This window comes from Aspergillus steynii, assembly GCF_002849105.1.
Source record: "Aspergillus steynii IBT 23096 chromosome Unknown P170scaffold_1, whole genome shotgun sequence".
Lineage (NCBI taxonomy): Eukaryota > Fungi > Ascomycota > Eurotiomycetes > Eurotiales > Aspergillaceae > Aspergillus > Aspergillus steynii.
Genome location: NW_020194398.1, coordinates 1,213,256 through 1,232,365, shown reverse-complemented (window position 1 = coordinate 1,232,365; position 19,110 = coordinate 1,213,256). Strand labels below are relative to the sequence as shown.

The 19,110-nt window shown below is 49.6% G+C and overlaps 11 protein-coding genes across 11 annotated transcripts; 5 read left to right on the top strand and 6 right to left on the bottom strand.

Annotated features, from left to right (window-relative positions):
* Positions 1-107: 107 nt before the first annotated feature.
* Positions 108-2,182, bottom strand: P170DRAFT_7089 (acetyl-CoA synthetase-like protein). The gene is made up of 2 exons (XM_024855343.1): positions 1,523-2,182; positions 108-1,468 (listed from the first exon to the last, which is right to left on the bottom strand). The coding sequence occupies exons 1-2, from the start codon at positions 1,832-1,834 to the stop codon at positions 134-136; spliced, it is 1,647 nt and encodes a 548-aa protein (XP_024709331.1). The 5' UTR covers positions 1,835-2,182; the 3' UTR covers positions 108-133.
* A 124-nt stretch (positions 2,183-2,306) lies between these two features.
* P170DRAFT_469499 (uncharacterized protein) lies at positions 2,307-3,657 on the bottom strand (the record flags this gene model as incomplete). Its single annotated transcript, XM_024852640.1, has 6 exons — positions 2,307-2,662; positions 2,716-2,780; positions 2,833-3,206; positions 3,262-3,329; positions 3,388-3,424; positions 3,481-3,657. The coding sequence occupies 6 exons, from the start codon at positions 3,655-3,657 to the stop codon at positions 2,307-2,309; spliced, it is 1,077 nt and encodes a 358-aa protein (XP_024709330.1).
* A 1,685-nt stretch (positions 3,658-5,342) lies between these two features.
* P170DRAFT_7018 (S-adenosyl-L-methionine-dependent methyltransferase) lies at positions 5,343-6,750 on the top strand. Its single transcript, XM_024855339.1, has 5 exons — positions 5,343-5,552; positions 5,616-5,732; positions 5,794-6,041; positions 6,099-6,228; positions 6,296-6,750. The coding sequence occupies exons 1-5, from the start codon at positions 5,491-5,493 to the stop codon at positions 6,567-6,569; spliced, it is 831 nt and encodes a 276-aa protein (XP_024709329.1). The 5' UTR covers positions 5,343-5,490; the 3' UTR covers positions 6,570-6,750.
* Positions 6,751-8,395, top strand: P170DRAFT_7072 (S-adenosyl-L-methionine-dependent methyltransferase). Its single transcript, XM_024855341.1, has 6 exons — positions 6,751-7,132; positions 7,195-7,315; positions 7,364-7,487; positions 7,546-7,985; positions 8,045-8,186; positions 8,212-8,395. The coding sequence occupies exons 1-6, from the start codon at positions 6,932-6,934 to the stop codon at positions 8,219-8,221; spliced, it is 1,038 nt and encodes a 345-aa protein (XP_024709328.1). The 5' UTR covers positions 6,751-6,931; the 3' UTR covers positions 8,222-8,395.
* A 43-nt stretch (positions 8,396-8,438) lies between these two features.
* Positions 8,439-9,337, bottom strand: P170DRAFT_460281 (alpha/beta hydrolase; the record flags this gene model as incomplete). The annotated part of the gene is made up of 2 exons (XM_024851927.1): positions 8,864-9,337; positions 8,439-8,777 (listed from the first exon to the last, which is right to left on the bottom strand). Exons 1-2 carry the CDS (start codon positions 9,272-9,274, stop codon positions 8,439-8,441), a joined length of 750 nt encoding a protein of 249 aa, XP_024709327.1. The 5' UTR covers positions 9,275-9,337.
* A 279-nt stretch (positions 9,338-9,616) lies between these two features.
* P170DRAFT_442196 (alpha/beta hydrolase) lies at positions 9,617-10,651 on the bottom strand (the record flags this gene model as incomplete). Its single annotated transcript, XM_024850445.1, has 3 exons — positions 9,617-9,642; positions 9,840-10,170; positions 10,235-10,651. The coding sequence occupies 3 exons, from the start codon at positions 10,649-10,651 to the stop codon at positions 9,617-9,619; spliced, it is 774 nt and encodes a 257-aa protein (XP_024709326.1).
* A 643-nt stretch (positions 10,652-11,294) lies between these two features.
* On the top strand, positions 11,295-11,611 carry P170DRAFT_7013 (uncharacterized protein). The gene has a single exon (XM_024855338.1). It carries the CDS (start codon positions 11,358-11,360, stop codon positions 11,562-11,564), a length of 207 nt encoding a protein of 68 aa, XP_024709325.1. The 5' UTR covers positions 11,295-11,357; the 3' UTR covers positions 11,565-11,611.
* Positions 11,612-11,807: 196 nt separating this feature from the next.
* Positions 11,808-12,482, top strand: P170DRAFT_326887 (uncharacterized protein; the record flags this gene model as incomplete). Its single annotated transcript, XM_024843346.1, has 3 exons — positions 11,808-12,178; positions 12,247-12,311; positions 12,379-12,482. Coding segments are annotated over 3 exons (540 nt in total), but the record flags the coding sequence as incomplete, so codon positions are not given.
* A 2,280-nt stretch (positions 12,483-14,762) lies between these two features.
* Positions 14,763-15,809, bottom strand: P170DRAFT_442195 (phytanoyl-CoA dioxygenase family protein; the record flags this gene model as incomplete). Its single annotated transcript, XM_024850444.1, has 3 exons — positions 14,763-15,114; positions 15,169-15,544; positions 15,605-15,809. The coding sequence occupies 3 exons, from the start codon at positions 15,807-15,809 to the stop codon at positions 14,763-14,765; spliced, it is 933 nt and encodes a 310-aa protein (XP_024709323.1).
* Positions 15,810-16,473: 664 nt separating this feature from the next.
* Positions 16,474-17,752, top strand: P170DRAFT_482269 (cinnamoyl-CoA reductase; the record flags this gene model as incomplete). The annotated part of the gene is made up of 5 exons (XM_024853881.1): positions 16,474-16,743; positions 16,807-16,987; positions 17,055-17,227; positions 17,273-17,372; positions 17,435-17,752. The coding sequence occupies 5 exons, from the start codon at positions 16,474-16,476 to the stop codon at positions 17,737-17,739; spliced, it is 1,029 nt and encodes a 342-aa protein (XP_024709322.1). The 3' UTR covers positions 17,740-17,752.
* Positions 17,753-18,225: 473 nt separating this feature from the next.
* Positions 18,226-19,019, bottom strand: P170DRAFT_344701 (SGNH/GDSL hydrolase family protein; the record flags this gene model as incomplete). Its single annotated transcript, XM_024843478.1, has 3 exons — positions 18,226-18,411; positions 18,470-18,725; positions 18,787-19,019. Coding segments are annotated over 3 exons (675 nt in total), but the record flags the coding sequence as incomplete, so codon positions are not given.
* Between the last annotated feature and the right edge of the window lie 91 nt (positions 19,020-19,110).

Here is a 19,110-nt window from a genome sequence, read left to right as displayed (position 1 = left end):
GAAGATCAAAATTCGACCACTAGACAAGTGTAGGTCAATCAAGTGGCATTCATTTGTTCTTTTGATGGCAGAAATCACATAAGTCATAACCAAACAAGTACTCCAGCGCTGTAACCATATCCCAAATCCTATATTAACACCCGAAGGTCCGATAAGCCTCCTCAATCTCCCTTCTATACAAGCTCTTCGAAACACCGCGCTGCGGATACCCCTTCACCCCCCTCGGCAGCGGCCTCTGACGATTGACAAAGATAACACTACTCCTCCAAATATACCCCTTCACCGGGGAAATATTATTCGCCTGCTCCACCCACTGCCATATCCTCTCCAACAACACCTCCCTCTCATCCGCAAAAGCATTCTCATCCACCTCCACGAAAACCGGCATCCCCCCACCCCTCTCCTCACACACAACAGCCCCTTTAACACCCTCACACGACTCAATCACAACCTCCATATCCCTCGGCAAGAACCTCCCCACACTCTCAGACTCCGTCAAGTCCTCGACCCGCCCACAGTACCGCCACAGCCCCACCTTCTGCGGATCCGGATGCCTCCGAAAGAGATCTTTCATCGGATACTCGTCCATATCAGGGAACATGTAAAACGCACTCTGTCCCCTATCACTCTCGCTGCGATGGATAACCAGCTCATGATACTCGCGCCATACAGGGCGGAATTCATACGGAACCACAGGGTCGAGCTTTAGATACGCCCAGTCCCCTGGGTCGTTTGTTAGATGGATCGGGAAGACGTTGGCCTCCGAGGAGCCGTAGATATAGGTGATGGGGACGTAGCGACGGAGGATCGGGCCGATATCAAGTGGGCACGGGGCGCCGACGACAACGAGGTGCGAGAGGGTTCGGAGACGGTTGAGATAGGATTGATTGGCGCATGTGTCGCGGAGATATTTGGGGCTGACGATCACGGACGTCACGTTGCCGTGCGCGATGATTCCGTCGGTCACGGATGCCGTGACGGGGCCGGGGCCGAAGACGGGTAACACTATGGTGAGGTTGTAGATCATGTTTAGGCCGAACAGGGTGTAGAAGCCTGCGGCGATGGTCATGGGGGCTAGGAAGGCGACGCGCTGGTCGCGCCAGTGGGCGAAGTTAACGCGCCCTGTGTCTTCGGCGTCGAGATACATCGGGGCTTGCTGGTTAAGGGTGGCGTGGGTCATGATGATGGGTTTGGCAGCGCCGGTGGTGGCGGAGGTGTGGATTGCTGCGAAGGGGGTGGTGAGGACTTCGCTGAGGGTTTTGGGGTAGGGATAGACTTGTGGAGTGTTTGGTTCTGAGAGCCAGAAGTCGAGAGTCGGTGTCATGATGGCTTTCAGATGTGGCTTAGCAGAGAGAATGGTTTTGGCCTTGGGGAATCCAGGCGCTGGGTGCAGGAGGTATTGACAGTTTGTTTTCTCGATGAGAGAGATGTGGGTGTCTAGGCCTGCGGCTGGATGGCATGTTAAAGTCTAGATACTCTGATTAGCCCGGATTCTTCTCTTGTTCGGACAGAGAGAACGAACAATATATCCAGTCTTCACAACTGCCAGCGCAAAAACCATATACGATAGATCCTGCGGCGCAACATAATGCAACGCCGCGAAGGACGAGCTCGCCGAGCCTAGCGTCTCAACAATCCACCAGGCAGCGCAGTTGACGGCGCGCGCGAACTCCCCGTAGGTAACGTCGCGATAGCCAGCACTCACATCATGATTGTCGCACGGGATCGACACTATAGGCTGGTCAGGATGCAGATCAGCGAGCTCATCGATGAGCGTTGGGACAGGAGTCGTATGGCAGGCGTGTCGGAAGTGTTCTGCGACTGAAGGCTTCATGTTGAGTTGGTATGATAGATTAGTGTGTGGAGGAACGAGTGGTGTATAGAGAGACAAGAATATTTGAATGAGAGCCGGAGAATCGGCATTGATGTCGAGGTCCACCTTCTTGCATGCCTTCTATCCATGTCCAGGCGAGTAGCTCCGTTAGCAGGCGTATGTATGCATACGGTATTACTCCGATACGTCTGGCGGTACCCCGATAATTCTCAGGTATTACCAAGTATTACCAAATATTACTGCGAAAAAAAACAGTCCGGAGGGGCTCCTGTCGGGGCGGCCGGTCACAAGATCGAGTAACCCTAAGAAGTCTCCAAAGTACGAGGCGCTTAAGGAATAAAAAGTAATACCATGGACGCGATTGCCCGCAAAAAGTCTAGATTACTATCATTAGAATACATCTGACATCTAGTCATACAGCCCGGTCGCCCCCAAAGACTCCTTACATGGCGCCATATCGTGCTATCCAACCCTATTGGGGATCGGTCGTGGATCGCCCCACAGGCTGACTCCCCACTTGAACATCGTTCTTCACCCAAATCTTTCCCAACGGGATATCGTTTGGATCCGAGTCGACGGTCTCGCATGACACGCCCGTTTCAAGACTTGGCACATACCGGTGGCTGCCTGAGGGGAGCGTTTCAAAGCCTCGCTTGGGTCCGTAAGCCCGATAGGATTCCGAAACGGCAGAGGCATTGGTGGCGCTGACGGAGAGGTTGGGCTTGTGGAGGGCCCATCGGAGAAGAGGACGCATGGTCGGGAGACAGGCCGATATAACGCCGAGGGAGACCTCGAGGGAGGTCCAGATGACGGTGCCGTTCATTTCCCCTGGGAGAGATGTTAGTGGGGCGGGTCTAGACTTGATCTGTGGGGAAGCATACAGGTGAAGTCCGGTTCGTCGACTTTGAATTGTTCGTAGAGCCGAACGCAGCTACAGATCACGACGCTAGAGAGGGTGTCAGCGCTGTCAGCGGTTAGACGTGCGGAATGATTCGTACAATGACCCCAGCAAGAAGATGAACGACAGCGACACTTTCTGAGGCCTGGTCGTCTGCAAAGTCCAGACCATTCGGATGGGCATGGCAAGAATGAGGACATCGGTCACGATGTTGGGAACCGCATTCCCGATATAGAACGTCTTGGTATTAACGCAGCGGGGATTGATCGCCTTGTCCCAGAAGCCGTGGATGGGTTTGCAGGAGAAAATCGAGATGAACACCACCGCGATCCACCACGCGAGCACTAAGGCCCCGAGAGCGTAAACGGCGATTCGGAACTGTCGGACGGAGAATATCCGCTTATAGTAGGCGAGAATCGATGTCTTGATAAACAGGATGGACGTGGCATAGACTAATTGGTAGGAGTAGAGGCACTTTGTTGGTAACCATCAGCATGTTTGTTGGATACTGAGAGTGATTGGATCGCACCTGGAGGTACTTTGGAACATTTTCGAGGGGTACGGCGTCAAAATGAAGTCCAGAGCCCAGCTGGACCACTGAACAGGACAGAGCTGTTAGCGGCGCAGTCGCAGGAAGGTAGTCACTATCACATACTGGTCATGGACAGAGCAAAGCACCCAAGCGTAAAGACCTATCATTTGACGCGGTCAATCACATATCTCCTCTACCGCACGAGTCAGATCTTACCAAGCCGATCACGCATAGGTAATCATCTAGCCCAAATAGCAGCTTCATCAAGCCCCTGGACCAGAACCGCAAGGCTACTGCCATAACAGCCAAGGCCGCAAAGGGGATAAGGATACCCCGCGTCTCACCCTGCTGGCTCTCATTGAGGTCGACGCCGGCAGCGGATGTGGAAGCCATAGTTCCCTGGCTCACGTCCAGCGACGGGAGACAAAATCCAGTTTCTATAAGGCCAGGCGTGCCTGAACGGAAGAACGGCAACACAGTTGTTTTTATTTACCGCTCAGGGGCCCCAGCTGAAAGAAATTATTGGAAACCCAGCTATGGTTGGCGGATCTCTCCTGCATAACGGCCGATAAAGTCAAGGTTTCGCAGGGAATAACATCGTGCCCCAAATCACCGTAGTGTCCAATCACCCTCATTTGCGGGAGTCGGAGGGCAAGTAACGGCCGTGTCCACCGGGAGAACTGGGAGAGAATTTGAGGAGGCAAGAGACTCGTGGCCCATGAGAGGCAAAATGCACTCCTTCGTCTAGCTTGCGAGATTCTCCAATCATGGGGAGTAGCAAGTCAGCCAGGGTTGCACGACAGGTGGACTAACGAGTCTTGGTCGGCGGCCTTATACGCAATTCATAACCAGGTCCGAGAAGGTTTCTCCTTGCGTGGATCGTGAGACCGAAAGACAGGAAGCCTATGCAGCTACGCCGCACGTTCAGTGTACCTAAGCCCAAGAAGGCAACGCAATCAGCTGGCTGCATACCAGCACCGGGGTCGGTATGAAAGAACCCCTCGCCGTCCGCAGTGACGGGATTTGAAAGGGGAAATGACCCAGACCAAGGTGTGTATTGGAAATAACGGAGAGGAGGGCAGCTAAGAGTCGTGACTGCTGAACTCTGCAGGTTCCATCGACTAATCCACGGATTGCCTTATAAAGTCGCTCAGGTGCATGCCACCGCAGACTTAGTGGCTCCTAAAGCCCTTGACATGTCTCTGGCCGAGAACTAAAGTCTGACGTTGCAGCACACTAGCACTCTTAGCGCGTTTCTAAGGAGTGTGCTTCTACGGCCTCCCACATGTTATCGCTTCTTACTTGCCCAATCGGTAAAGGAACACGAGCGGCGCTCATTACCGCAATTCCTTTGATCAGAGCCGCCTCGTATTACGAGAATAGATCCGTTTTCTTGCGATCTATCGATCTAAGAAAGCAAATCGCTTGCCGTCATAGACAATGGACTCCCGTACTATATGGAGTGGCGTCAACACAGATTAAGTCGATCTTTGTTATGAGGATCAATAAACATACGCAGTACGGAGCTCCTAGAAGTTTAGGACTGTTGGGAGACAGGATAACCGACACCAACGCTATTTTAGACTAGAAGTTTGGTCCCAACGCCAGAGCTGTCCAGACTCATGAACCCTGCTGTTTTGGCGCGTCCTGTCACGACTAGCGTATTTCGGACATTTACGCATAGGCAAAGAAATGGAGTATTTCGATTACAGGACGTTTTTTTACACCTTGAACTTCCAATGCCTCTATCATTTGAACACCCCATTCCTTTGGGCCAACAAAATTAAGTCATAGCCGCCTCCTATTGGGTGAGACGTAATCTATCACCGTGTCTCCACGGTAGGAACAGAAGAGAGCCGGGGGATTAATCGTTCACAGCTGATATCCGGACACAGTCAGAATTTAGATTTGATTTCAGTCATCGAATGAACTCTGGACAGCTAGACAGTTCATTCCATAAGGCATTGAAAAGGAAAAGCTGTACCTAACATAAAATCCTAGCCAGGACAGGCGCTTAATGCTGGCCCAGAGAATACGGTTGTGGATCAAAAGAACGTGCGTCGGCGAAGCTTTCCGACCAATATTGATGTCGCTAATACTAGTGCTGAGAGTATAATAAGCTCAAACGTAGCAGTATTTCATACCAATTCTCAAAGCTCTAACGAGAAAGCAAAGTTGGTTTGATTTTGAACTACACACCTTTCAGCTAAATCCCAAACACGCATCATGTCGACGCCTCCCCCAGAAGATGGATACACTTTACGACGAAACTACATGTCCTCAATGCGGTAGGGCTCGTTGCTCTCAATTTATTTCCAAATTCCTCTGAGACACGCTAACAGTGCACCTAGACTAAATGCACAACACTATCTCTGGAAAGACGCTGTCGGGTCGAACCTGCATCCAGCAATCTCCGTGCCCAACGAGGGCAAAGATTTGCGCATTGCAGATATAGGCACGGGGACCGGGTACAGATTAATCCAAACCCCAGCATCCCGGCTCGACCGTGCATTAATACTAACGGCTCAGAGTATGGATGACAGATGTGAATCGGGAATATCCCGCTGCACAGATCGACGGCTTCGACGTCTCCTTCGATCAGTGTCCGCAGCCGCAATGGCTGCCGAAGAACACATCGCTCCGATACCTTGATCTGTATCAGTCTTTGCCTGAGGACCTTCATGGTGCCTATGATATTATTCACCTGCGATTATTTCTGGTGGTAATTCGAGACAACGACCCTGTGCCTGTCTTGAGAAATTTGGTTAAGATGCTAAGTTCGTAGGCTCATTCCCGCGCATGATTCCGTGCTACCCACTAACTTCTGCGATAAGAACCTGGCGGCTGGGTTCAATGGGCAGACCACAATCTTGAGTCATGGACCGTCGAGACCGTCTCGCCGGACGTCCCCAGCCCAGCGATGGAAAAAATGCGCGACATGATGGTGAACACAGGGCTTGGCCGGTATATTCACCGTCTTCTCATTTCCCCTATTAATCCTAGTATATCACGTAGAGCTAATAAACTATAGCTGGGTTCCTCGCCTTCATGAAATATTCAGCCAGCAGGGTCTAATCGACGTCCGAAAAGACCTCTACCAGATATCGCCGCACAGCCGGCTCTACTGGACCCAGCTGCAGTTCAACTCCAACGAAGAGTACAGCTATCTGGGCATGGATAACAGCACGTCGGACGCCGCCGGGCCTCAATATCGCAATTTGATTGCGCAAGCAGGCGAGGAGGGACGTAACGGAGCGGCGTTTAATTTCACGCTGGAGGTCACAATCGGGAGGAAACCCGATTAGTTGGTAATTACCAGTATTGTTCGGTATTATGTACCGGTATTGGATACGGTATTTAATTAGTGGAACCAAGAATCGCATGGAATACTAGGAGTATCGTAGTAGATCAGGCAGTTGACGATCTAGTTGTGTTTGAGATACCGGTCCCACATAATGAAGTGTGTGGAATGTCAGCACGGATCAGTTTATTGGATCCCCAGCGATCATACCCCGGCTTCATTCTCGTGGGGGGAAGTAAGGAGTCAGAAATAAGGCCTGAAGGCCTGACGCTTAGGACTGGGGGCCAGAGAGTTAAGAATAGTTCGTTCCCTTTGTGCATCAAGTCAGCTCATGCTATACGGTCATAATAGCAACATTTTGAAAACATGGGTGAATCCTCCCTCGTGTCCAAAACAGCCACGCAGGATGAAATCCTAGATTTGGTCCTGCGCATGGAACAGGCCCCAGAGGCTTTGAAGGCTCATTCAATCGATGGTCTCACCCATGGCCGTCTACTTGCTGCGGCTCGTCAGCTTGTTGCGGCGTTAGAGACGCCGGAGACTGAACTCATGAATATTGCAAAAGCGGTACCCGAGGCCTTATCGATCGATATCATGGCTCGGTTCACAAGACTGATGAGAGATTCTAGCCTGTGGCAAACGCTGTTTTGCGAACAGCATTCAAAATAAATCTCTTGGAGAAATTCGATGACAGCGAGGTGACGGCGAGCGAGCTCGCAAGTAGAACGAATGTCGATCCCCTACTACTTGGTATGCGCAAATCGTTGCTCTAATATTACCCGAACTCTAACCCAATAGTCCGGATAATGCGAACTCTGGTATCGTTGGGAATATTCATCGAGCCAAGACCAGAGGTATACACGCACAGCGTTCGCTCTAAGACGCTAACAAACGTAAAGATCCGGGCTGTCGTCCGAGGAATGTCTGTAGTCCCGATCCCTCAGCCTTGGGTTCCAGAGCCAATGCTAAAAATAAACCAGGGCCGAAACGGCAACCACCATGTCGTCACTCCCCGAGTATCTCTCGTCTATCAATTACGAGAGCCCTGCTGATCATCAGCCGTCTCTGTTCGGATACGCAAGGGACACCGAAAAGACGATGTTTGAGTGGCTAGAGACCCAGCCAGAGCAGCGAAGGATCTTCGCGGACTTTCAATCTGCCACGTCTGAGAACTCACACCATCGCTTGAAGCCTTTCTTGCAGGAGGTGCTGTCACAGACTCATATGGGTTCGGAAGTAGCGTTTGTTGATGTCGGTGGGGGACGAGGGGCTACGTTGCGTGAGGTCTGTAGGACATTATCACCTCCTCCTACGGGTCGAGTTGTCCTGCAGGATTTGCCCAAGGTTGTTGAAGGGCTTGGGACAGAGGATGGAGTGGAGGCTATGCCGTATAGCTTTTTGGATCCGCAGCCGGTAAAGGGTAAGCTCTCGAATGAACCATGTCAAATTGCGATAGTGCAAAACCTAATAATTTCACAGGGGCGACAATCTACTTCTTCCGCCATATATTGCATAATTGGCCTGATACTGTATGCCACCAGATTCTCAAGAATACGATCTCTGCCATGAGTCCCAACTCGCGGATCATTATGATCGATATGGTCATCCCAAACAGACATCCATCACAATACATGTCCTTCATTGACATCAGTATGATGGCGTTTGGGGGCATGGAACGCACTGAGACTCAATGGCGAACGCTACTTGAGCAGGCTGGACTGCAAGTGCACAAAGTCGAGTCTATGGATTCGTCTTCGACAACATCGGACTGCGTGATCGAGGCGTGTTTGCCTTAGTTTCAAAGTGTTTGAATTGGGCGATGATCAATTGTATCCCAATTTAGTAACAACCCAAATCTGGTAATTCCATTCCACTACAAGCTTTCCCCAGCCTGCCTCCTCAAATACTCGACGACAGCATCAGGGACGACCAACCAAGGCGTATGCGCAGTCTTGATCTTCTCGGTCTCAATCTGCGCACCCTTGTTCCGCGCACTCTCCACCATCAATTCCTGCACAAAGAGCGGAATCGCGCGATCATCTTCACAGAGCAGATAAGAGGCCGGGATCTGAAGATACGCAGCGCTCGTAGCGGGCGCATTCTTCGTAGCCCAAGCATGCGGTCGCAGAGTGCCCGCCCATTCCTGACCATCCGGAACATCGTGGAAGAAGAGCGTAAACGGGTCACTGGCCGTAACAGTGCGGTTTTCCTCCTATCAAATCCCCCGGAATTAATTAGCAAATGGATCCTTCTCATTGCCCATGATCCACCCCGTCGGGCCCAAAAATGGATACTCACGTCCCGAATATACCAATCCGGCGGGGTTCCTCCAAAAGCCCCGATAAGGCTCTGTCCGACATCCGGAATGAACGCAGAAATGAACACCAATTTCACAACACCGCCGGACTTGCCCTCCTTCTCGCGGTCTGCCTTGCTGAGACCATCGAGGGCGCTGTTCACCGGCAAGCCGGACCAGCTGTGCGAGACGACGACCACGTCCTTGCCGGCATTGGCCTCGGCTTCGACGAGCGATCGCACCGTCTCAATGTCGGGCTGGAGGTCTTCCACTGCGGGGGTCTGCTGGATGGAGGGGAAAGCGACTGTGTGGCTGTTGTAGCCGTGGGTGTTCAGCTTCTCGATGATGGGGTTGAAGGCCGTGGGAGGGTACCAGGCCCCCGGGGCGAAGATGAGAGTGGGTTTGGCGGCCATTGTCGATTGTAATTGGGATCGTGTAGAGACAAAGAAAAGAGCATCGAGGGGTAATGATGCGCCGAGGGGTTTAGTTTAAATGTGATTCCTTTGTTTCTTTGCTGGCGCAGTAGGGTAACATGGCCTCATTTTAGCGGTAAATTCATGGGAATCGGCTTACCGCTAGCCCACTAGTCGTATGGACGGCATTTTGGTTCGAAAGGCGTGGAGAAAAGAAGATCCCATGGGTTGATTGACGCAAGGCTTACTTTATTCCTGCGCTGGGATAGTGGCAGGAATCGGTACTGGGTTGAAACACGCCGTAACTTGAAAGATCATTCAATATTTGATCGTGTTGGTCGCTTAACCAAGATGGAAGAGAAATTGTACTGGAAATATATATATCCTGTTATACCGACAACAATGCATTAAGTTTGGCCAAAAATAAGGATATCCTCTAATATCTGAGTCCAAACTATAGACCTGCTATATTTCGAGTCTTGACACAACGTTACCTGGGTTGCCTATGCCACACTCTCCAAGGTATTGGACTTCAGCTGCTCAACCGCATCCGAAGGCTTCTCACTTTTCGAGACCGTAGTTCGGGCTAGTTCCTGCAGTACCTCGGCTAATCGATCAGGGATACTCAAAAATGGCGAATGGGAGCTCTTCAGGCGGTACATGAATTGAGTCGCCAACTTCCCAGCCATAATCTCTTGATATTGAGCCGGCAGCGCATGGTCTTCCTCTGTGATAATATACGCTGACGGGATTTGATGCCATGGCTCGTAGGTTGCAGCTCCCGAGAACAGTTCGCGCGAGGTATGCAGAAGCGCAGCGGACCACTTCTGTTGCTCCTCTGGTGTTAAATCATGGAATGCCGCTTCTGCGCCGGCGCTGCAGCGGACATAGTTGCCCTATAGATGTGTACAGGTTAACAAATCTCTGTTTTGATGAATCGAGATCAGACGGTCACCTCACCTGCACATCCATCCACGGCAAGTACTTCCCGCCCAGCATATCCAGAAGACTCTGTCCCTTATCCAGAACAAAAGCAGCCATGAAGACAATCATCACGACTCCGCCCTTCTTCCCAGCGGCTTCACGATCGGTCTTCAGTAGACCCTCAACCGCCCCCGAGGCAGATATACCGCCAGACGAGTGTCCTACAACAATGACATCTTTACTCTCCTCGACTAACCGTGTCAAGACTGATTTTAAAGACGAAATGTCGTCCGTGAGGGTCTTGGTAGGTGGTTCAGCGCCCACAGACGGGTGGGCAGGCGCTTCGGTGGGAATCAATCTTTCCAAAAGCTTTGCGCGAAGAGTGTCAAAGCTTGCTGGCGTGAGCCAGGAGCCGATTGAAAAGACAATGGTTGGTTTAGGTGCGATGGTCATAGTGAGTGACTTTATTTGAGTTGCGACTTATTGTGGCATGGGAGCAGGCCAGTCCCTCCTTTCCCAGGTATTAAAAGGGGTCTTCCTTCCAGGGGGATGCTACGTACCCCTCTTTGATATCTTTGAAATTAATCCGACTCAATATTACTCGTCCTAGTGTCTTAATAGTTCGCGCACTACCATTGCCAGACTAAGTACAAACAAGGGAACTCCTGCGAAGTGGATTGCGCGTTGCACGGTACAAGAATCAACGGTGCGCAGGGCCGAGATACCAAGTGGGTACGAATTGGGAATAGCATCATGTAGAAGACCGGGGTTGACAGCGCTAACCGAACAGCCGGGGGAACGGCCGGAAATGACAGATGGGTCCGCTAGCAGATGATAGCATGTCATTGGCTTGTTCGTTCGCTCTTTCACCTTTTTGTCGCCCTTTGATGTTGAATTCCAGAGCACTTCCCGTGTCTCAGAGCGTGTGGCACGACGCGGAAAGTTGCACTGCCTGACATCCTGACTCGGTAGTGCTTCCATGAACTGCTCTGGACTCGAACAGCTATGATCCGGCTTGAAGCTTAACAAAACTCGCAATAATTTATAGTAATCAGCGTTTGCCTATAGTTACCCCATACCTTTGATTCCACGGGTTCTTGCATTTGAAGGCAGGATTTTATCTCCCCTGTGCCTGCTTTTCTATCCCTGTAACGGCCTCATGCCATCGAGCAATGAGAACGAAAGCACTGCTTCTAAGCAGCGTGTGACGACACTTGTACTCCTTGCACTGGCAATATTGTTCCTTTTCCTGCGCATCATCTCGCGCAGGATCAAGCGTGTTCCTCTAGGACTAGATGACTGGACGTTGATATTAGGACTCGTAGGTCAATTGCCGATGACCCTGACTGACTCCGTGCATTGTTGATTGCATTCAAGCTCTTCGTTCTAGCCTGTGCTGGTCTCAACTATGCCTGTGAGTTACTTATCTTATCTACGTAAACTTAGGTAAACACAAACTAACCAATGCAGCCACATACTTTGGCATGGGACGCCATATGACTTATATTCTCCAAAAGGAATTCGATATTACTATCCTCTTCAAGGTATCCCCACATCACTTGCTCAAACTGGCATCCAAAGCACAACCTAAAAATACCATCGCCAGCTCCTCTATATTTTCGAACCAACATACATAACCGCCGTCGCAATAATTAAATTATCTGTCCTACTTATGTACAACCGGATCTTCCCGGTCCGCTCAATCCGCATCGGGAGTTACATTCTCGGCGGCATAACCCTTGCATGGCTGATCTCTGTCGACCTCGTCGCAATCTTCCAGTGCATACCAGTGAAAAAGGCCTGGAACCAGCAACTCCCAGGGACATGTATAGACCTGAAAGGAGCATTGATCGGGAATGGTGTGCCAAATTTCGTCACAGATATTTTTATTCTGGCGTTGCCGGGACGGGCGATTTGGAAGCTGCAGACGGGAAGTAGGCAGAGGATTTCTATTATTGCTGTGCTTTTGAGTGGGAGTTTGTGAGTCTTTATCGCCTTATACTTCCAAATTCTGTACCATGATATGTAGACTAACTTGGGGTGGGTAGTGTGGTCTTCGCAAGTATCTACCGCTTCAGTCTCATCTTCATCCTTGATATGGATGACATCCCATGTATGCCTCTCGTTTCTCCGACCGATTCAGGCTAAGTTAGAGGCATACTAACACATCAATATTAAAGGGACCCTTGCAGACGCGCAAACCTGGTGTGTCGTTGAAATCTCCGCGGGCATAATCTCCGCCTGTCTCCCCACACTTGTCCCGCTAGTGCGACTCCTCGTGAGGGATGTAATCTCTAGAACGGCCTTGATTTCGAAGTCAGGTAGAGGCACAGATACCTACTCGCAATCTCACTCAAAGTCCAGGTCTCGGTCGGGGAATACGAGAGATGCCTACCGCTCTGAGTCGAGAAGCAACCTCGCTGACTCGGGAACCCAGCGGTTGGACTCGACAGGTGAGAGTATTGTTCCGTTGAAAGAGATAAACCATCGTCTTCGCGGGAGTATAAGCGTTAGTCCTAGTAATGGCCATGAGATGAAGAAGGCCCAGGGCTGGTGGGTTATTGAGACTGCTGAGGATAGCGATTGATCCATTTTATTATTCATGCTGTGGACATCATTTCCTGCTACGTGAATATATCTTCAGGGAACGTATAAATGTTTCTTGCACTAGCACTTCGGGTCCGGCGAGCACGATCGTCCATCTTTCTCTAACTGAACATGTTGCCCAAGCTTAACCATTAACTCCTTCAGCGCCGTAATATCCTGGTCGCTGGGTTTGAGAATATCGCCACCGTCTTCATGCCTCGTATCATTGCCCTCAAAAGGATCGTTATAGTGCCCCATGTTTTCGTCCATCTCAAAAAGTTCATGGATTGCCAGGTAGCTCCTCTCAAAGCCAATTCTGATGGTACTTTCGAGCTCGAACGGGCTGGATGGTGACCACCATTCGGAATGCCCAAGTCGAAAATGTTGCAACTTTGGAAGCCCCTCTTTGAAAGCCCGAAGGTAATCATGCCAGCACGTTGCAAGTGATATTTCTCGTATTTCATCTGGGAACTGTGGATCGGGTATGGAGGCAGTTGGATGCTGGAGTACTCTGTCCTTTTGAGTAACTAAGATGTGGTATAGGATGGGGCAATCGTCTAGGTAGAGTTCCTGCAGAGTATCTCTATGCGACAAGATCCAATCGAGTTGAGAATCATGTGAGAACACATACCTATCCAGGGACATACTTTTAAGACAGGGGAAATGGATCTTCTGCAAGTCACATTTGGGATAGAAGCCAAAATACAGGGTCGAGTAGAGCGTGAGGTGCTCAAGCTTTGGTGCCATTAGCTTCAACCAAAAGGAAGGAAGTGCAGGAAAGAAATTTTGCACTGCGCTTTTCTGCAGAGTCGTTAGTACTGGAATTGACATATCAAAATTAACATACCTGATGATCGTATCCATCCAGGTCCAGTTCGTTAGCGACATTGAGACGGAATGAGCGAATTTCTCCTAGAACCTTCTTGAGATTCGCCACAGTTTCTGGTTTAATCGGGTCGATGTTTTGCAGGTCTTGGATTGCGAGCTCCTAGATTGGCCGTGGCAGGGAGGCAAGCATAGTCATGGCTTGATCTATCACTTGCAAGCGCAACCCGGAGGGTTGCAATGCACGCGACGGGCCATCCTCTTCGCCGTCGCATTTATGGTGGAAGCACAGGACGACGCTTCTCAGGCGAGGGAGGTCCTGGAGACGCTTGACAACTGTCCATTAGCGCTGTAGGAGGTCTTGGTCGTACAATTCCAGCTCGCGTATGTGTCTCTGCTCTTCCTGATTCGTAGCGAATATTTGCTCGGGATAGAGGCAATCCTTTTCTTCATCAATACTTCGCTCTCCCTATCTACACGGAATCGGTAACGCAGCTTTTCCGGATCAAGGGTATCCAGATAAACCTTGACAACGCACTTCGCCAGAGCTGGGTGGTCCAGTATATTCTGGAAATTGGCCCATCTTTTCTTACCCACGGAGATTCGTAGGGCTCGGAAATCCGACCGATTTCTGCGAACAAACCATTAACAAGACGCAATTTTTCCAGCGATCGCTTGTCAAAATATGAAAAAACACGATGGAGAATCTCCAATGGAAGTGCCAATAGGCCTGTCATGTTGACGGTGTAGCCGAACGACAGCTCTATAGACTCGATCAAAATGACATCGAATTTTGCTGATTGGAGTGAGGCGGTAGCGGTCTCTGGGGCAACGACTGGACTAACTGATCATGGTTATTATGTTTGGCGCTTTCCTCTGCCAAGATCAAATGTAGATCACTGTTGCTCGGGGTTAATGATGAACTTTTAAGCAAAAGATTCGCGGCGTGATAGCCTCACTATGTGACTTTAAGTACTTGAGCCAATACTTTTACAGTCGGGCCCTAGTTCTGCTACGAGCTTCTTGGCCTTCCACGAAAAAATCAAAAGCGTTGCGTCGTATTATCAAATTTCAAGAGCAACCTATAGATATACCGTGTTATTTAGCATTAAGAGGCACTATCACGGGAATTAGTGATCCCCAAGCACCCAAATCAAAAGTCCGTCGGCCTAGTCGTACTCAGAAGCTCGGGGTAAAGGACATAAATCGGGTCGAGTTGCTGCACTTGTCCAGCAGCCGGTTGACTGATGGAATAGCCGATGAACTCCTGCGTCGCTCGATCATACTTTCTCACGACGTCTTGTGGAACAGCCAGGAACTGATTTTCTTCCTGCCTCAGGTAGCCCCGAGTCGCGAAGCAGGAGTATACCAGGCGCTTCTGGTCAGTAGTGGTGTTGTTCCCTCCGCCATGATAAGTAGAGGCCATCATAAGAAAAGCATCCCCTTTCTCCATCTCGGCGAAAGCGCAATCCTCGAGTTTAGGGGGCGTTTGACGATTCGAGTCCCTTTACAGCAGAAAGTATTAGTACGAACCCTCATTCCTGTTGTGTGGTATTTACCATAGATGGCTGCCCGGAATAAATTGGGTAGCCCCGTTCTCCTTGATGACTTTGCAACCCGCAACCATCATTCCAATCGCCGTCTCTCGGTTTACATCACGTTCGTCGTCCCATGCATCCACTTCGGACAGGATGTTATGGTTAACAAAAGAGTCGCGATGTAAGGGCTGCGCCTTTCCCCCGGGCCCAATCTCCAAAGCAGTGCAAGACATAGCGTAGGGCTTGGACACGGACTCTTTCCGTTTCTCTCCCCACCAGAACCAGCTACGTGTGGTGAGAAAATGAGCACAGACGGCTTGAAAAATAGGATTCATGAGCTGGGTGCGCGTGTAGGTCGGGCTCAGGGCGACCATAGATGGAGCTCGTCGAGTTTCCTCTATTTCATGGTTGATAGGATCAGTGCACCGCCATCGCTCTGAGGGGGGAGGATACATACTTGGAAAGAATTCACCATCCCAAGGCAGGTCCTGTTCAAGTCTCTCCCTGATCTCCTCGGTAGTCTTATCGATGTCTTCTACCGGGATCAGATCCTTGACTACGACACCTCCATCACGCTTGAGCAAATAAAAGATGTCGTCTAAAGGCGTGTCATTCGGAACATTCTGGACTCCGGGCGGGTATTTCTTTGAAGGCTGTGACATGATCACGTTGAAAGGGGTGAATGCGAAACGATACTGAGATCAAAAACTGTGGATTGCAGCTACTGGCATGGACCACCTTAATGATTGTTTTATGTCTCAAAAAAGGGCAGCATACCATGATATGATGACGTGTCTCACTTTCAGCCGACGGATAATTACAGGGGTTGCCCGGTTCGCAATGGCATGCTGTGCTTTTAGTTCTGACCGTTTATCTCTCGATTAGTATGCTGCACACTAATGCCAAACGTAGTGCGAGTCAAGGAGGCAATTTGTATTCGAGCTAGGTAGATTGTGAATCCAGGTAGCAATTCCAATTATCTCGCGATGCGAAATCACAGAACATTCATTTTATTATCAATATGAACGCCATCCATCGCTTGTCCAGAATTGCTGACTGTGCAATATATTGCCAAGTGAAAGGCTTACCCTCCCCACAGATTGTAATGATAACCGTCGCTTATTCACGAACAAAGACTCTGACAGAGATAATACTATATCTCCCATTGGTCATCAAGACATCTAGCTAAATCTGATCTTTGACATCGTACAGAATACCTCACCACTGGAGAGGTTTAAAGGCTAAGTTCCCTTGCGCAAAGTCGAAGAGGCCAACACAGATTTCAAATCTCGGATTGGACACCTTTATCCTAAAATCGCCTGAAAGATGCTGAACAGCGACGAGTATGCGATCCCCATCGGCTCCGAGATTCTGGTAACCGGTGCCAATGGCTATATCGCCTCCCATGTTATCGACATCTTATTGAAGATGGGATACATGGTGAGAGGCACGGTGAGAGCCGAAAAGCCGTGGTTGGACCAGTACTTCAGCGAGAAGTATGGGGACAGTGTGTACAAGTCTGTCATCATCCCTGCGTTCGATGACGTCGATGCTTTGAGAGAGGCATTGAAGGACGTTTCGGGTGTTATTCATATTGTAAGTGAATATTCTTCGGAAACCATGTCACAATACAAGCGTTACTGACCTCCTGAAACGCAGGCGATGGACGTAACTTTTACTTCCGATGATCCCGCTGCTGTTATTCCGTGGGTCAAACGAGCCATTGGATCTTTACTCGAATTATCCGCAGAAGCAAAGACCGTAAAGCGGTTCGTTCTGACATCCTCCAACTCTGCTGCTCATATGCCCACCCCCGATGTCTATGTTAGAATTGATGAAAGTAAGTTCCTGGTTGAAGAAAGCCCTTTGACCAAGTCTTTCGCAGTCACGTCTGACAGCTACTCAAGATACCTGGAACGAAACGTCTGCCAAGGCAATGTTGGATGAATCGACGCCCCCGGAAAAGAAAGGATACCATGTATACGCCACCGCCAAAACGGAGGCAGAGAGGAGTGCCTGGGAGTGGGTAAAGAACAACCGCCCGGAGTTCGAATTCAACAGTGTTCTGCCAGATGGAAATGTGAGTATTACTAGATGACCTTGCGAATTGTGTTAACTCTATTAGTATGGACGTATCCTGCACCCCGAGATATTCGGATCCACGATGGGCTGGTTGCGAAACGTCCTCAAAGGTGATGATGGGATCATGCGTAGATTTCCACCTCGTGAGTTCCTCCAGTCTTACTCCGTATCTACCACAGAGAACTGACACATTACGGCCAAACAGAGTGGTATATCAACGTTGAAGATACTGCACGGCTGCACGTCGCAGCTCTGCTCAGCCCAGAGTTCAAAAATGAACGAATCTTTGCATTCGCGGCTCCGTTTACTTGGACAGAGATAATCGGCATTCTGAGAAAATTGCGACCGGATAATACGCTCATACCCGATGCTCCTGAAAACGAAGGCCGGGACATCAGTGAGGTTGTGTTGGCCCCGAGAGCAGAGCAGTTGCTGAAGGACTTCTTTGGCCGACCTGGCTGGGTTAGTCTGGAGCAGAGTATTTTGGAGGGGCTTGAGGGTATGGAATAGTAGTTTTGATTATTGCTACGTTTTCTGAGTGTTTTCTATGACTTCAACGACAAGCTTCATTTACAAGGTCGCTCGTCAAGAACTTGGGAAAATGCCTTCATTGGTTTATTGAATCGAAATGGATGGTGTTCAGACTGCCAATCAACAGCTGCGACATCGACCGCAGATTTAACCAAGAATTTAGTTGAAAAAAAGCTGCAATTCTGGATCCAATTCAAGTTTATTTTGATTATTCGCTTCCATACACATTTGTTGACAAAATGTAACTCAAAAAATGACGTCATAGATCCACAGACTCACGGTTGCCTTGATGCCTTATAGGAGACAGTGACTTTTCTTTTTGTTTTTATTTTTGTTTTCATGAGGCAATGAAAAAGAGGAGAATCGCTTCCAACACATATTTTCGATGTTTAATGCCTCCGCAAAGAATTCCGCACCCGGAAACTACGCCATCGACATCACGCCCCGCAAGCTTCATAGTACGATTTACAATGTCGTTCCAGCTGTCGGAATATTAGACGCCAAAAGCCGATGGAAAGCTGAACTAGGATGATAATCATCTGCCCATATGCATTTCTGACCGATGCATCTGTTGTCAGTGAATCCGTATTTCTCGGGGTAATCAAGGACCGTAGTCATCAATGACCATGCATCGTAAAGCATCATCGAAGTCTATGTCACCCCATGCATTAGCGCTGCAACAGATAGGTGTTTGGAGAGCAAGCCTTACGTCAGAGTGACTATTCTGCCAGTTTCTCACTCCTTCCTGCAGCTGACTGTTGTACTCACGGATGGCTCGATCGTGTTTCTGCCTTATCAAGGGATCCAAGTCGAGCATCTCTGGAGCCCGAGTGGTAGGTGGCACATTGATTAGCATAAAGTGACGTGCTCCACAGTCATACAGAGTAAGCAACATGGAGAAATAGCTCTCCAGGATAGACGGGAACTTGGAATAGGGATCATTGTCGAGGTAGCTAAAGTCAATACTACGAATAAATAATATTAGCCATCGGGGCAAGAATCACCGCATCTTGGCAATTGACTTACTCATTGATCCCGATCCAAATTGCAAACATGGAGGTATCTGGGGACCAGAATGTGCTTGAACAGTAATGCGTGTCAAATTCGAGCATTTGATGCACCAGATCCTCTCGCACGTTGGACACAATAGAGTTGTTTACCGTTGCGCCATACATGGCCAAGTTGTAGCTCAGAATTATTGTTTTATTGTATGTGGTTACCAGGTATCCTACCCAGTTGGTCCCATTTGCTGTTGTGCCTTCTCCTGTTACTCGTTAGTGTATTAGTCTCGGTCCATGTAATGCGCAAGTCAGCTTAGTGGGACTTACCAAGTCTGGGGTTGCCCATCGG